The sequence below is a fragment of the Populus alba genome, chromosome 13 (assembly GCF_005239225.2).
Source record: "Populus alba chromosome 13, ASM523922v2, whole genome shotgun sequence".
Lineage (NCBI taxonomy): Eukaryota > Viridiplantae > Streptophyta > Magnoliopsida > Malpighiales > Salicaceae > Populus > Populus alba.
The window spans coordinates 13,792,254-13,810,530 of NC_133296.1; the positions used below are offsets into that span (position 1 = coordinate 13,792,254).

Consider the following 18,277-nt stretch of genomic DNA (forward strand, 5'->3'; position numbering starts at 1 on the left):
ATTAATTAAGCTATATCTTTATAATTGTGTTTGTATGTGTGTATATACACATATATTGTATGTGCTATTATGTATAGGGACACGATTGGCTTTGAAAGAAAGCCCTAATTATATATATGGGATGATATCACTATCACTATCACGAAGCTAAATTATTGCATATATTTTGATTTGCAACCTAACATTCTTTTATTTTATCTTTATTTTTATAGTTTGGTAGCATCTTAAATCATCCTAACTCAATGTTATTAAATTTGGTTTGACTAATAAGTTGATTTTAATCATTGAAATCGAGTTTAAAAATTCCTAGATAGAAGTTGATAGTCAAACTTAAAGAACTTGGTGGAACAACTTGATTAAATTCCCATTTAATTAAAAAAAAAAAAATTGAAATGACATTGTTTTAATTAGCTCGTTATGATCCAAGTTTAATAATTCATTCTTATATTAATATATATATTGATATCAAGTATGAAATTAACAGATTAGTAGGGTTTCATACATTTCTTAGCTAGCATATACCAATTATAGCATCTATAAAAAGAGGATTCACAAAAATATATATGTGTTTGTTACAGTGCATCAATCTATAATTTAGAAATAACTCCGGGGTTAAACCCTATATAAAATTTTCCGGTGGGCAGCTCCCCGGGAGGAAGCAAGGCCAACCTAGCACCAACTTCAGCGGCGTCATCTGCCGTGTGAGTGCCTTTGCCGCCAGTCATCGACGTCTGAGTGAATCCAGGGCAGAAACAATTCACACTAATTAATCCAAAATCCTCATATTGTTTGGCTAAAACTTTAGAATATGCATTTAATGCTAGCTTTGATACTGCATAATCTGTCCATATTTCAGGCCAGCCCTGGTTTTTCCATGTCCCGTCTCTCACATTTTCAAGGAACAAATTCACCATTCCCTCAATCTCCTGTGCAGATAATCTTTCATTTAGAAGCATCTCTTTCATCTTAGGGTTTCTCATCTTCTGCAGAAAGAAATTAATGCATGCATGGTTAATTAATTCGGTGCAATAATTGTTTAGTCTATACAGTAAATTGTTTAAATAATATATATTAGATAGAAAATAATTAATGAACTTACATTAATGGAACCAAGTCTCGAACTAATGTTAAGGATCCTACTGATGGAATCTGATCGGCGAAACATCGGCAAGAGAGTCTCAGTGAGCAATTTGACTCCATAGAAATTGGTTTTTATCACAATTTCTGCATGATCCACTGAGTTCTCATAAATGTCATTGAATGATACAGCAGCATTGTTTATCTGGAGAATATCAATAATTAATAAATAAATAATGTTTAACAATTATTGACAATAAAAAACTAACTTAACGAGTCATATTGTGTGAAATATAAAATGGGAACTTCATATCAAGATTTAGATAAAGTATTTTTTATTTAAAAATATATATTTTAAAAAAAATACTTTCAAAATATAAAAATAAATTGATTATCTCTTAAGTTATTACAACGAACTAGGAACTTCACCTCATCCCCAAGCTAGAATTTCATTACTAATTACCCATAAAAAGAACTAAAAAAAGAAGACAAAAGTCATCGAATATTAAATAGTTGTTAGGCAAACAACGTCAGATTTCAGGTACAACTTAGCTATCTTTTATATTTTCTTACGACTTGTTTGTTCAAATTGACGTGTGTGTGTATATATAACTCTCTAAACCTAATTCATGTATATATAAACAGAATATATATATATACTTTTGTACATTACAAGATTTTATATTTTTATTGACGGATACAATCCACCGATATAAAATTCAGATTCCATCAATAATTTTTTTTACCGATCCAATCACTAACAAAAATTGTTTGTCGATATCTCTTTTATCATTAATTCCATTGATATTAAATAAATCTATAGTATAAGTGTTTTTCTAATTTATTTATTTTTATATATAAACAGATTCATATGTTGAAAAAGAAACCAAATTCTTCCAGCTTTGATGGGTTTCAATTTGGATTTTGTACAGCTAAGTTTACAATTCAAATCATGGGTCCAGGAGAAAACAAAGCTGATTATGGAAATACTGCACAGCTGTCAAAATAAATTTTGTTTATTTTTATATTTTAAAAATATTTTTGTATAATTTTTTTTAAAAAATTAATTATTTCAAATTAATTATTTTATTTTCAGATGAATATACTAATATTAAAAATAAATTTTAAAATTTTAAAATATTATTTTAATACATTTCTATACAAAAAAAATAATTACTATAAGAATATCTAACAACTTCAAAGCTGTCCTCTGTATTTTTTAAGTTTTCAATAAAAAAACCTTGAATACTATTAATTATTGGTCAACTTTTGCAGCTTTTTTATGCTATTAATTATTTATTAGAATATCCTAATTAATAACCCATGCTTCCTATGAGATCAATCTGTATTGGCATGTGTATGTTTCATGTTTTGCTCATCTACAATTCTACATCATTCACCTGATGATCACTGGTATATATGACGAATTAGCCAGGGGAAGGGGATTATCCTTCAAAGTCTGAAACACTTGGAAAATCCTCCCTAAATTTATAAAAATATTTCTGCCCTCCCCAACTTCACGGAGTCTGGCCGGATTCATGCCAGACCAGCATGTTTCTAGGTTAAGAATTGAGGAACTGTGAGAAAAAGGAGAGGAGAATAGCTTACAAGAACATCCAGCACTCCAAATTTCTTTTGAAACCACGAAGCGAAGGTCTTGACAGAAGCAGGATCTGAAACGTCAAGGCGGTAGAAGTGGACATGTAAACCATGGCTTTTGAGCAATTCAACAGCTCTGTTTCCCTTCTCTACATCTCTAGCAGTTAAGATCACAGTCAATCCAAGCTGAGCAAGCTGCTTTACAAGGGAAAACCCTATCCCCTTGTTGGCTCCGGTGACCAACGCAACTGTGTCCTTACACCACCATCTACGCATAGTAAACGAGCATTGTCACACCATACAAATAAACAAACATTTTGGATGTGTAGATATAGTTAATAATGAGCTCTCTGTGTGTGATCTTACCTTGTAGTAAATGCGGGGATAGAAGAGGAAGAGGAAGAAGAGAGATAGAGCTGTGTTATTTCCTTGTTTACTTCCATTGTTGAACGACTGAGAGATGCAGGAGCGAGCTGGTCTGGGGATGGAAGGAGATCAGTGCAGTATGAGGAGCCTTGAGTGGTATTTATATAGAAAAACAAAGGCAAAGTATGGAGACGATAACATCATAATAAATAAAAGGAAACGTGGGGTTCTCTTTTCTTAACTAATTTGTGTCGCTAGCAAGCTTGCAGTACTGTGTGAAATTAACATCTCTGCTCCACTTTCATTATTCAAATCTTCCACAGTATAGCAAGTCAATGGTTTCTACAGGACTACCGTCCTTGCTCCCTGTTATCGCTGCTGTGCTGGGACAAATAGTCTTCTAATAACCCGTGAAAGTTGGCCTGAGATGAAGGGTTTTTTTTTTTTTTTTTTTTGGATAATCTCGAGTTTGAATACTTGCTAATACAGTAAGCTTTGTTATGGGAAGAGATCCTTGAAGGATTGGCCCGCGAGAGCATGTGGATACCAGCTTAGAGAACCAAGAAAAAATAATAGTAATCTTTTACTTATAACTCACTATTAACATCTAGTTAATGATTATATTAACTTTTCTAGTTATCTTGAGGTTTATAGAACTTGAATTGATGATTTTTAAAAAATAAATTTAAAGCCTGATCAATTGAGCTATATCTCTCAGAATTAATACTACCCACCCCTTAATTAATTATATATTAAGGGGTGGGTAAGTGTGCGTGTGTATGTATTAGCTATTTTACCTACGGGTTCTAAAAAAATTTAAAGTGCAAATTAAAAAACTTATGTAAACATTTAATCAAATAAATTGAAAATAAACAAAAAAAAAATTATTAACAATAACCAAAAGAAAAGTTGGAAATTTGAGAGATGCATGTAGGCCAAGATATTTGATTTTATTGTAAAATGAGATATTTACTTGTTTGTGTCTATCTAATTTGTTTATTATAATCAATAAAAGATAATTAGAAACAAAAAGAAATATGAAATTGATTGAATAAAATAATAATAAAAAAAACATTATGTAAGGTAAAACATATAAGAAATATTTTTTCAATTTTTTATATATATAAAATAAAGCTCATTTGTATAAAATTATTTTTTAAAAAACCTTTATTCAAAAAAGGTTTGCAAAACCCACGGCCTAGGCCATGAAAATATAATAAATCGATAGAGAAAAAATTAAAAATAACCACAAAATCTTCAAAGGCTAATATAAAATTAAACGAAGAAAAAACAACACAAAAGTTATGATTAAAAGAATGAGGAAGAAAATTGAAATAAAAAATAAATTAGAGAGCATCAAAGAAATTAAATTGTAATTCAATCAAAAGAACAACATAAACTTTAGTAAAAGAGCCAAGGGAAAAAAAAAATCAAAAATCAAAATAATAAGGATTGAATTGGAAAAAATAATATATAACCAATTGTAATTCAATGACTAAATTGAAAATATTTAATTTTTTTTTATATAATAGAACCAAGGATGAAAATAAACAATAAAAAACATAAGGACTGAAATTAACAAATCTAAAGATAAAAGGACAAACATGCATTTTCTCTAAAAAAAAAGAATATAAAGGGGAAAAAAAAAGAAATGATCACTGGCTATAAACTAACCATCACGCGCCATAAAAAAAAGGACATGATAGTGCATTCGAAGACATGACAGAAGGGCATGTTTGGCCACCAAATGATGTTACACGCCCCACTAAAACACTGCTAACAACATTCATTCGCTGGCACATGAGCAAAACACATCATCTATTGTCTCGAATAGGGAAATGGTTTCCCAACCTAAAAACACTAGAATTCCCTTCATGAACCTTAGAATCATAAAAAGATAATTAAAAAAAAATTTATGAAAGTACATAGATGCTCTTAGACACATGCCTTAGTTTTTTTTTCTTTTCTAAGGGTATAATTATATTTCTATTGTATTCTAAAATGTTAAAAACCAAAAAAACCTTTGGCCAACAACTCTAGTTTTTTTTTTTTTTTACCTCATGGATAAATAAGTAATTTTAAAATTTTAAAGTTTCTGAAAAAACTGAATCATCCTTTATCAACAGTTCAAAAAGCTTTTTATTTTAACTTGGAAGCAAAAATGTAATATCACTATAGCAATTCAAAGTAAATCGTGTCTTGTGCTAAAGTGAAAAACTTACACGCCATGTATTCTTCTGTTAAATATGATTGTAATGGGAGAAGTGGGGGCAATTTTGCTTGCTGTAAAGGAACTCAAGGCATCAAATTAGTAGTGAGGGGGCTCGATTAATCAAACAAACATGGTCCAAGGGCGGCAAGTGCGATCAACCCAGCCATCATCTGCTTAAAGACAAAACAAGAAAAAGAATGCGGTAACCATTTAGGTGGTGGTCCAGTAGTAAAAACTTAGGACCAAGAGGTTTGCTTCCTCTGTGGTCCCAAGTTCAAGCCCTAGGTTGCTCATATAATGGCCACTGGAGGTTTACATGGTTGTTAACTTTAGGGCCCGTGCTATGAGTTGAAGTGCGCGCAAGCTGGCCCGGACATCTATGTTAAACTAAAAAAATAAAAAAAAAGAATGTGGTGTTTAGAATATTATTTGTTTACAGACCGAAAGTGACATAATCTTTTTTTTTAATAACCCATGGGTTCATGGTTTTAGCTATTGTTATATGGTCGGACCTGTTAATCGGAACCAGTAAACCAAGACTTGAGTAGAATTGGTTTATGAAATGGATTATCCCCATTGTAAATCAACAATTATGTGATGACATTATGTTAATTGATCGGATAAATCAATGAACCGAAGCTCTTACTAGCTCGGATAACATTGGCCAAGGTTGATTTATATTCTTCAGGGCCTTTACTGTAAGAATGACCCGAAAATCATAGACAAGATATAAGTATAAATATCGTAAATATTTACAACATGACGAGAGCTTTTATCGATCAACATAGAGAGTTTTTTCATGTATCGAATAAAAATATAATGGCTGAATTTTTAATTTTCTTAATTTCTATAACTATATGATGTTCCAGTTCTTCCATGGCTGAATTTCATCAGGTAACAAGAAATTAAGGTGATGGTTGCAAGAACAAGGGCTATGAAGAGTATGGGAATCTTCCTTTCATCTTCATTGTACATACAAAGACAATACGCAGCGCTTTGATGCCTTTCTTTTAAGGCTTGAGCAAAACCCTAATTAAAGAATATTGCAGGTGCAATTTCACGTACAATAATCAATCACTGTTTATGCTTTGCATACTTGGAATCCACAACAGGAACATAGTGGGTTTCTCATGCTTTAAAAGATGAGGGAGACGGCAGACACAAAAGCACACAAACTAATAATCAGTTAATTAATTAATCAGTTTTAAAACCCTAATATTAACCTTAACACTGCTCCTGGCCACTCTTTTTAGTCATCTCTTGACTACAAGAACAGTAGGATAGGGGGACCTCTAGCCCATTTGGTTACTTTTTTTTTTTTAATTTGCACTTAATTTCTATGTTCAAGGAGCTGCAAGTTGATTAAAAGTAAATAAATAATAAAAAAGATACTTAATTACAATATTTAGACATGTGATTCAAGACTCTGATGACACAGTCAACATATATACATGCCATAATTTTTGGTTGGAAAAAGACACAATATATATATATATATATATATATATATATATATATATATATATAAAATAACAACTGTGAATTTACATATGAATTAATTAAATACATGAAAGTTTTTGCCCTAGTCTTATAGGGATTCATGAGTAGTGTTAATGCTGCAATATAATAATAATTAATCCACATATATAATTGATTTATGGCCATCGATCATGAATCAAGCCTTTGACATGCATGAGAGTGGAATTGTGGAGCATTAATGCTGACATTTTACCTAACATCCATCCTTTTCTTTGATAGAAATATAGGTGCTTGTTCGTTTGACAGAGAAGTGTTGCACCAGCTATTAGGGCAAAACACACCAGCTTGTTAATTTGTTTAAATCAAGTAATTGTTATATTAAACAGCTGAAAAGGAATTTAATTAGCTCCACCATTGATTTAATTAGTCCTTTGTTAAAGGTTCATCTCTTTGAAATAATCTTTTTTCATTGAAATAATGTATCAGTTCAGTTAAGAAGTAATGTTTGTAAATTTGAAAGTAAAAACTTAGTTTATGCATATTTTCTAATATTTTTTTTAAATCTATTAAAATTATCTTATTTATAAGATTTATTTGTTTCTTTTTCCTTCGATAAAACTATGAATTACAATAATAATCTACAATTATTTCATGTTTTGTCCTTCAACATTCTTTTTATTTTGCTTCTTTGACATTGCAATAATGTTGGTTTGGGATTGTATGTCTATCTATAAACGGGACCATGAGGTGTTAAGGAAATATCTTATTATTTAGTTTTGTAAAATAAAATTTAATTTTATTAGTTTATAGCAATTAAAACTTTGAGTATTGAATTTCAGACATTTATAAATATTGAGCCTTTTTAATTTTGTCCCATTTGGGATTGGGTTGTACGAGGAGGGCTAACACTTTTATTTTCTTTTTTGTTGTTGTTGATCCTTCCATTTTTTTAATTTGATCCTCCCAATTTTTTGAAAAAACATTGACTTAATGTTTTGTTAATGTTTTGTTTTGGTTGCTGCAATTTAAGGGAAAAAGGCTTGGTGCTTTGTTTGTCGAAATATATTTAAATTCTGTTGATTCAAAACAATTAAGGACTTAGGGATTAAATCAGATTTTGAAACAAATATAAGGGACTATATAAGTCTAGTTGGCACATGTAATTCACACACCAAAGAGTGAGGGGGACCGCTTTGGCGGTTTATGCAACCTTTTCAGGTAGCAAAACTCAACCTTCCATGATGACTTTAAATATTGCATGTCACGCTTTTTCATAATGCAGCCTTTTCAGGTAGCAAAACTCAACCTTCCATGATGACTTTAAATATTAAATGTCACGCTCTTTCATATGGGGTGGTACATGTAGTCTTTATCATAATAGTTGATCATCAAAGATATTTTATTTTTTTGTTTTTTCTTTTCTCTCTCCTCTCTTTGAAATTCAGTTGGCATATCAAAAATTTCAAATTATCCTCTCATTTTATTAATCTTTCATATTTGATTTCTTTTTTTCTTTTCTTTTTTTTATTATTGCTATATTTCCTTTATGGGTTATTTTGTAAAATTTATAAGTTTTTTCAATTTCACCATTCATTAAAAAGATTAAGGGTTGTACTCTTATTTCACTATCCATAAAATTAATAAATACAAATAGAAATACCATGAAATTTTTTCATTGGTGGATTTTGGTGAATTTTTCCGACTGGATATGCTCTTGCAATATCTATCAGTAAATTAAACATTAACTAAAATATTCTCTTGGTATATACCGAGGGCATTACAGTGGAAAAATAAAAAATGAAAAAAACAAAACAAAAAAGTACAATGACATGTCATTTTTACAGACAGAATGATATTTTAAATTATTTTAAAGAGTTATAAAAGAATTATTACAAATATCACTGCCATTATTTACTCACCAACAAAATTGTAGATGGTCTGTTTGATAGTTATATATCAAATTTACCGAGGGGAATACCGACAAAAAAAAAATCGCTGATGAAATTACATACGATTTTTCTATCAATGATATTTTATATTCATTAATGGAAATACTGATGGAATGAAACAAATAAATTTTTTTTGCGTGTTTTTGCCATAAGTAAATTCATTAGTAAAATTATTCCTGACAAGTTACAAATCACCAACGAGAATTTTTTCAATGGACTATTTTTGTCCATAAACCCATCAGTAAAGTGCATGTCAATGGTCTGTAAGTATAAATATCGACATAAAGTTTTGTCGATAAATCTAAAAATTCTGGTAGTGTTTTATTTTTCAAATTTAATCATTATTTTTTTAATTGTTATTTTTAGTTTTGGATCCTTTTGTGAAATTGAGGGTTTTTCATTTTACACTAATTTTCTATTTTAATTTCATCCTTCCATGTTGGGTTTTTTTAAAAATAATTGGGCTTCATGATTTTCTATTTATTCAATTTTCTTGATTTTATCACCTGGACCATGAGTTTGATGGGTTAGCCTGGGTTGACTCAGGTTTTTTTAAGAGTTTTTTTTAGAAAAAATAATAATATTTTTTCTGCTTCATACTTCAACATTCGATTGTATTAAAATTAAGCTTCATAATTTTTTTCGGTTTGTTTTCTATTAAGTTATCTCATTCACATGATTTAGGTTACGAAATTTGGTGGGCATGCTTGATTTGCCAATTTTTTGGATTTTTTTTTATTTGAATTTTCTTTTTATTTCATTCTTCTACATTGAATTTGTTTGAAATTAGACTTCGTCATTTTTTTATTTGCTTTCTATTGGCTTATTCCAGTATCATAACATGAGTTATAGATTTGAATGCTCATTTTGGCTAGCTTGGTTCTTTTTTTATTTATTTTATTTTGCATTGAATTAGCTAGAATATAAGCTTTATTGTCCTTTTCATTTCGGTTGTTTTTGTTTAGGTTCTCATTAAATCTTTTTTTCGGTTTAGATCTATCTATTTACAGTTTTTTTTTTTTTTTGGTTCTTCTATTGTCTAATTAAATTATACCAACTAATTTAGTACATTCATGTCTATATCCTAAGTCTTATATTCTTACTTCTTTAAAACATGCTTGCATTGATAGGACATTCTTTTTTTATCAGGAAAAAAAAATATGCATTCCGACTCATGGAGTAGCACATGCACATAAATCTAAGCTAGAAACTAAATTATCATATATAATAAATATCACCATTAATTTAGATTTTTAAAAAAATTTGATGGATGGAAACATTAGAGATAAATTATAGATTAAATTGATTAATTTTTGTTATAATTGTTTTGTTCGACAATAAAAATACTTTCAAAAAACTAATTTACACATCTATATATATATATATAAAATACGTTTCCCAATTTGAAACCTCTATTAAAATTGTTTGACCTGATGCAAATATAAATTTCCCATGTCAAGAAATAATTAAAAAGACAGAACACACACTATGGCTCCTCCACCTTTTCCTTCTCCATCCGTCGCTGAATAAATAAATACATAAATAAATAAGAGTTGAAGAAAGTGAAATAATCATTAAAAATATGCCACGTTTTGGTCCCAGAAACTAAAAAGATAAAAAGGATGGAAAAGAAGTTGCCCCATGAACACCATTTCAACCTTTAATGACTTTAAACTTTCAACTCCAATGTCAGGTGCACATCACTGGCACTAGCCATAATTATAATTGTTTAAGGTGCAAGAAGGATTTATATGGGAAAAAAAACCTGTATAATATCATAACTTTGGCTGGATTAGCATTTAGCAACCAAAGAGTTTCAGACTTTGCTCCAAATGGCAAACCTGCTTTCTCTCAGAACACCAATCAACTTAGCTTCAGGTGGCACAAGCACATCTAAAATTTCCAATTTCAATATATTTTCCCCTTTCAAAAGTTCAACAAAAACGTGTAAAAACCATTCTACGACCAGTTACAATAGAAGATTGTTAAGCTAAGATCCAATCAATGATGCACACAGGAGACATGGAAAGGAAAACAATTTTTTTTTATTATGTGTAACGGATAAGAAAAAGGAATAAAACAAACAAAAGCTAGGAGAGTATCATGGCTCAGGCTGCATTTTCTCACATTCTTCTCGAATTGACTGGAAAAGAACAGTGGAGAGGTACCGCTCGCCGAAGCTTGGAAACACAACCTGAGAACATCACAATATGAAATCAGTTCACGTGTATGGAATTCAAGAAAAGAAAAACAGCAGTAAGGTAGAAATGCACATTCTATGATTCATACTACTTTTATGTGCTAACAGCAAAGGGGAATTGCATGTCTAGAAGTGGTTGATGACAGGCTCAGATTTTATAATTTGTTGAGACTGATCTAAGCAAACTAGCTTTTCTAGTTGTTGATGTCAAAAAGTGAAGATAATGGAAGCCAATTGCTAGTGTATAAACTAACTAGTATGTTTTAGTGAAGTGGTCCAGGATCAATCCTTTTTTTTTCCAATTGGAAAGTAAAACTTTACGAGACCCCAACAAGTTGATGGCCAAATCTATTAGCCCCCAGCAATTAATTTTCATTGGATTAGCATCTTTAAAACATGGTCAAACCAGTATACTGAATGAATGCATCCATCAAATACCAAGGTTAAACAAATCATCATAGAAATCATTCCAATTCAAAAACTCATGCCTCCAAGGTGCCAAAGCATAAAAAGAAAAGGGAGTTCGTCTTCTGGCACAGGCAATGCAGATAAAAGTATGACCCCCCTGTAGCTTAAATTTCACACACCAAAAACAGGGGAGGTCCATTTAGTAGGAGTAAACAAATATGACTAAAACAGTAGCTAGAATCACACCAATAAATGCACGTCACTACCTTGTCACTCTGGGTCCAATGTGACTCTGAAACTTCTATGCATGTCTCTTCATTATTCCCTCAACAAATCACTTGACAACAGCCATTAATTTCTTAGCATCACTCACATTTTGACCTTAATTTATCTCGAACTGTTTGTTTTTGTGCCAGTGGACACAGCAATTGCATGAAATCAAGTGTAACAAGCAAAACTCTTAAGAATATTCCAGTCTCCAAAGCTTCCTAGTAGTACTTTCTTGGCGCCTTTATTGGTGTAGATGGGTTATATTGAATATGTAACTACAGGTTCCCACAAGTTACTTGAAATGTCTTCTTGTTTTCATAAATGTTGCTCAATATGCAATAACTCCTTTCGGAAAGAGACATGACATGTAAAAAAGTTTCATTACCATTTTTCCCTTTCATAGCAGGGCTTCCACCAAACCCCACATTCCAAATATTTCAGCCAATTTGTAAGGTAGGCTACTTTGAAGCATGAAAGGTGATTATTTTTCAAAGGTACAGGAAAAACAATACTAATTAAAACTTCTAATCCATTACAATCTACTTGAAAGGACTTACTGCAATCAGCTTCCCTGCATTCTCAGGTCTCTTTCCGACCTTAATTGCAGCAGCTGCAGCTGCTCCGGAAGATATGCCGACCTAGTAATAAAGCATTCATCAAATTGTGTACGAAAAAAACCAAGCAATGAATATGAGAGGGGGAGGGAGAGAGTAGGATGGAGGTCACAGGGAAAAGAAGAGCTTAAACTAGAACATCACTAGTAGAAAGAAAAAAGAGAAGCTGCAGCACACTGTGTTAGCACTTCTCATCATGAAGACTAGGTAAATGATAACATCCCACATATTAGTTACCAGAGTCCATCTTGGGATGGACTCATGCACCACTTGTGAAAACAGAAGACTTGGTTCATAATTCAGAAAAATAACAGAGAAGGAGCAGGATCTGGCCAGTGGCAAACTCATAAGCAAAGCATAATTAATGGCCAAGTATATTTGATAGCAAAGAAAGTGATGTAGTTAATCATTTCATAAAATTAAGGTGAACAATGATTTAGTAGTCCATCAATTTTTCTTTTGTCTCACATATTAGCTTTAAACTTACTTTAGGGCTAGCATGCATGTGGATATACATGCAATGCAATTGGGGTTCAGAGGAAATTCTACTTTGCTTTTGTTTCAGATGGCTTAAAGTTAGATTGAAAGGACTAACCAATAAGCCTTCCTGGAGTGCCACCTGCTTTGCAGTTTCAACAGCTTCATCACTTGATATCTGCCAAATAACCAGCAGTGAGAATTAAGATTGGTAAATGCAATAACCAACTGCAAGTTCAAACAGGGATTTAAACAGCATTTTAAAACATAAATTGATGCCTTCGAAAGAAACAAACTAGCAGTTCAGCTGCATAGGCATGGTGGGCATGGGTTTGGTCAACACTAAATATGCATGCAATCACTTATTGTCCTATGAACAAATAAACCAAAGTGCTATCAAAATTGTTAGCTTGATAGATATATCAAGCTCAGCAGGAACCACCAAGGGAATAAGCTTGTGCTCTAATCTAAGTTCATAAATAGGTCACATCTCTATAATTATACTGCAGGATGAAGAAACCAATCCTATTCAATTAATATAACACACAAACATGGTTGTTCATTGATAAAAAATAAAAATAAAAAAAATGATTTTGTATGATGGGAAACTAAGATTTTGCAGCAGCAATACATGTCTAATGAATGAAGTTACTGATTATCAAAATTAAAAACACGAGGCAGTTTCTAAAACAAGTAAAGCATCATCTATATATCACATATTTTTTTAAGTACAATACAAAACCATTTTTGTGGCCTAAAAGCTTGAGTGCTGGGGTTGAGTGGTTCTTTGGCACACATGTATGTATCAAGATTTGAATTTAAGATTTTATATGCCTACCAACTCACATCACAGTCCATAATGATACAACGTGATTTATCAAAGTTCAGTAATCAATGTCCAAATGACTTGGGCAATCAATTAATTATATATAATGAGATTCAAACCGTGAGACAGAAGAATGATTAGATTTCAACCTCAATTACTTCATCAACCACATCCCGATCCAAATTCCTTGGTACAAAACCAGCTCCAATCCCTTGAATCTTGTGAGGACCTGCGTTTTTAATTAAATAATATACAGTCCTTTAATTGTTAAAACCAGTAGAACCTATCACAATAAATTGGAAGTGAGTAGACTTTACTTACCAGGCTTTCCACCTGAGAGAATGTTGCTTTCTGAAGGTTCTATACCAATAACCTAATTTATTCAAATGTTAAGTGGGAAACAACACATAAAACAGTACATATTACAAAATTCTTCTTGAACACAATTCACTGCCAACCAGATGACCAAATTACAGCACATATGCTTGGAATTCACTCCATCTTACATGCTTTATGAAGTTTAAAATTTGGTTGGTCAACAAGCTGAAAAGGGTATCAACAGAAAATGGTGTTCACGTATGGTTTGCCTTTTGTCCTTTCTTTTTTCTTTTATTTTTTGTTCAAGGAATGTCATTTGACAATGCTTAACAGGAAATACAGGTACCTTAATTTTGGGATTCTTCTCCTTGAGGAACTGACCAACTCCAGAAATGGTACCACCAGTTCCAATACCAGCAACAAAAATATCTACCTTGCCTCTTGTATCTTCCCAGATTTCTGGTCCAGTTGTTTCATAGTGTATCTGCAATAGAACATTCATTTAAATCCAAATTTTGGGATTCTGGATCTACGTGCCTCCCCATTCTAATTCCACAAGTTCTCTCGAGGAAGGTGTCCACAGAATCAAGTCCATGGCCAAAAAAAATGGAGTCTTTCAATAACTAGATAATTAGTGATAAGGTTCAATCTTGAACTGCATAAGGTTCAATCATGAACTGCATAAGTTTCAATCATAAACTGCACAACTCCGAGGATTTAAGAAGAATTCTAATGTGAGAGATGTGTCCAACCAAGGAAAAAAAATCCTTCTTTCATGAATAGGGATCTTTCCCTCCCCCTGGGTTAGTGCAGACCAGATGAAACCATGCCCACATGATAGCAGCAAACAATAGAAACTGACTCAACGGGAATAAATCAGTGAATTTTAATAAAGATCCTCAGGAAGACAGATTATCAATGGACAAAACTCTTCAGTAACCTTAGGATTTGCAGGATTATCAAATTGTTGAAGCATGTAAGCGTTCGGTGTTCTTTTCACAATTTCTTCAGCTTTCTGAACTGCACCCTTCATGCCCTTTGCTGCATCAGTTAAAACAAGCTCAGCTCCAAATGCTTTAAAAAGAACTCTTCTCTCTAAACTCATTGAAGCTGGCATTGTCAAGATGAGTTTATATCCTTTTGAAGCAGCTATAAATGCAAGGCCAATGCCTGTGTTTCCACTTGTAGGTTCCACAAGAACACTCTGAAAACAGAGAATAATTCCATCGGAATGATTAAAAGATCCATGCAAGAGCCACTATATTTTTTAAAGTTACCAATCTACCATGCTTGGTCCATAATAATGATGCAATGAAATAATTCAGATGTGGCTTGTGCTTGTGCAAGAAACCACAATTATAAACATATGAACAAATATTTATTACAATTCAAAAGCATCAAATTAACAACTAGATGTTTCAGCACATCAATCGAACATAGAAAAATTACAGAAAATGACTACAATTTGAAATGCACACATGGCTAGATAGAGTACATGACCAGTAATCGACACAGGTACCCGTCTTCAAAAGATGCCCACTTGCTTGTATAAATGTAAGTGCTATGCAAGGGAAGCATGCATTTTGATAAAGAGTATTGATCAAGTCTCATCCCAATGCAATAGGATAACCCAACCCTTTAATGATCCCACAACAGATAGCACATGAAATTAAACAAAGATTTAACCATTGTTCTGTCTGGTCAAACTTTGCAACAAACCATTCATGCATATAAAATTTGTAAATAACCAATAGTTTGGATGCACCTTTCACTCAATCTTTTGCAAGATGTACCACATCTGAGCTAAGCAAACAAAATGGAAAGAGGCAAAAATCAATGCTGAGAAATCCACAGCGGATTGCAATTTCCAGATGCATGCACAGGTTTATTACCTTTCCAGGAGTTATAAGTCCTCTTTGCTCAGCATCAGCAATCATACTATGACCTATCCTGAAACCCAGAAACAATGACAAAATATGAGAAACGCTAATGAGGATACAGGCATAATTGCAGTCCTATCCCAAGAGATCTGGGACTGAAGTCAATTATCAACATAAAGTGTGCAAATTCAGACTTCAATTAATAGAATCATTTGCTAATTGACTATGAACTATGGATGTTTAAACAGATTTCAGGAATATTTCACCTGATTATGCTTGACATTTTAGTGTGGCTTCTACCTTTTCATCCAATCACTAAGCTTGCTAATTATGTTTATGCAAGATAAAAGATATTGCAAAATTTTGAGTTCTTAGACTTGCGATTTCACCATCCTCACCTGTCTTTGACACTGCAACATGGTTCCATGATCTCAAGCTTGGCAGCAATGTTTGCAACAGACCCCTTTACGATATTATTTAGGTAAACCATTGGAGTTTTCCCAATAAGCTGCATCACAAAGCAATTGACAAATACCAGTAAACTAAGAGCTTTTAGTTGGCCCGTATTTGCAAGCAGCAATGATAAGTTAGTCAAAAAAAAAAAACAAAGAAATGAAAATTCATATGATGCTTGGTAATTAAAATATATGATATAAAAAGAACTAAAAAAAGGAAATTTATCGTAAGGAACAACCGAGTTCTTCTTAAAATCAAGAGAGTATAGACAAAGTCCAGAGGTCAACTCTAGTTGCGATACATGTGAAGCACAAAACAACATGAGAAAATTAAATTGAATAGCACATTTAACTGGAATGCAGGGAGAGAAAGCTGTTCTCCAATTCAAATTGAAATGATTACAGATTATAATCCCACGGGACATACAGCAATTGCATTTCATTGAGCAAATCTCCATAATTAACCAAGTTCAACCTCAAATTCCAAATAAATAAAGCCAACCAAATTCCCCAATTCCCATAAACCATTGCAAAATACACTTGATTATGCCACTTACAGTAAAATCGTTTTTCATCGTTAAGTTCAATTCTCAAGGAAAAACACGAACCCAGATCAGAATTCTCTTAATTTACTCCAAAACCAATTTCAATAACCACTGACATCAAGAAAATCAACACCCTTTTAAATAAACTTAAAACAGAACCCACCTCACAGATCCCTTAAATTACTCTAAAAACCACTTGCATTTACCTCCACTAAGAATCAAACTAAAACCCATTCTAATAAACTACAAGATAAAAGTTGTAGACTTTAAAGAAAGCCCACTTTAGAAATCACATAAAAGAATCAACCAAGCCTTACCTGAGTAACATTCCCGGCAATGTTGAGACCTTCAATCTCAGTCTCTGGTTGCTTAACAGACACTGCCTTGCACACCACAGGAGAAGACGAAGAAGAAGCAGAGAAAGACACTGACTTTGGCTTCTGTTTGAGCTTCTTGTTTTGTGTCAGCAACCACGGTTGAGTTGCAGTTGGTGATGCTGTAGGGCCCACCAAGAGGACAGACTCTGGTTTTAGGGATTTGTAGAATGGTGAGGTCAACGGATTCATCATTAGAGACGAGGAGGACGCCATTTTTTGGGTAAGGGAGGGAGAGAACAAGAAGTCTGGACTCTTTGCCTAACGATCTTTGTTGTGTTTTGACTTGCGTGTTGCTTTTGTTGCTGTTGTTGTCGATAGGATTTGTGAAGTTATTCTTTCACTCGGAATTATGATAAGCTTTACGACCAAATTCATTTCTCTTTATGCATCGAAGCATTCTGTTATTTTTTTCGGAAAATGACCAACGCCATTGTTATCGAAGTTATTAAATCAACCCGGCTCATTCATTACTCGATCCAAGTGATGAGTTATAGGTTCTAGAGGTTAATTTATTGTTTTAATTTTTTTAATAAAAACTTCAAATGATGTTTTTTAAAAATAAATTTAAAAAACTCAAATTATGTTTTTATTGGGACAGCTCTCATTCGATTTGTCTAAAACAGGCATAGTTTTGGATTTATCTATTAAATCAAACTAGATTTATTAATAATAATTCACATTATAACAAAGACAAAAATAATACAAATGCATTATATGAGGGGTAAAAAACAGAAGGAAGATTTATTATACTTTAGACACCGTTTGGCATTGCGTTCCAAACGGTATTTTGTCTAAATTTTTTTTTTTTTTTACTAAAATTAAGTTTGGTTTGTACTTTTTGGATCGTTTTGATGTGCTGATGTCAAAAATAATTTTTAAAAAAATAAAAAATATCATTGGCATGTATTTCGGCACAAAAAGTTATTTAAAAAGCAACCGCTACCACACTGTCAAACACGCTTATTCACCGGAAATAATATAATTATCACTTTACCTTTTTCAAAAAAAAAAAAAGCTTTGATGTTGGGATAATTTGATGTTTTTCTCAAGGCTCATCCATTATTATTAGATTGATCGGGTGTAGAATTTTTTTTTAAATATAGTTAAATATCTAAATTATTTTAAAAAAAATTAAAACCTAGCATCTAAGGTTTTTCTATCTTTTTTAATTTTTTTAAACACAATAAAATAATTCGATCACTTTTAAAAACAAAATTTTATAGCT

The 18,277-nt window shown here is 32.0% G+C and overlaps 2 protein-coding genes across 2 annotated transcripts; both read right to left on the minus strand.

Annotated features, from left to right (window-relative positions):
• Nucleotides 1-459: 459 nt before the first annotated feature.
• On the minus strand, nt 460-3,513 carry LOC118050358 ((+)-neomenthol dehydrogenase). Its single transcript, XM_035060685.2, has 4 exons — nt 3,043-3,513; nt 2,686-2,944; nt 1,100-1,282; nt 460-983 (listed from the first exon to the last, which is right to left on the minus strand). Exons 1-4 carry the CDS (start codon nt 3,117-3,119, stop codon nt 588-590), a joined length of 915 nt encoding a protein of 304 aa, XP_034916576.1. The 5' UTR covers nt 3,120-3,513; the 3' UTR covers nt 460-587.
• Nucleotides 3,514-10,574: 7,061 nt separating this feature from the next.
• On the minus strand, nt 10,575-17,451 carry LOC118050359 (cysteine synthase). The gene is made up of 10 exons (XM_035060686.2): nt 16,993-17,451; nt 16,074-16,183; nt 15,688-15,745; nt 14,736-14,999; nt 14,142-14,279; nt 13,799-13,850; nt 13,627-13,706; nt 12,770-12,829; nt 12,118-12,198; nt 10,575-10,876 (listed from the first exon to the last, which is right to left on the minus strand). Exons 1-10 carry the CDS (start codon nt 17,263-17,265, stop codon nt 10,784-10,786), a joined length of 1,209 nt encoding a protein of 402 aa, XP_034916577.1. The 5' UTR covers nt 17,266-17,451; the 3' UTR covers nt 10,575-10,783.
• Nucleotides 17,452-18,277: the final 826 nt, after the last annotated feature.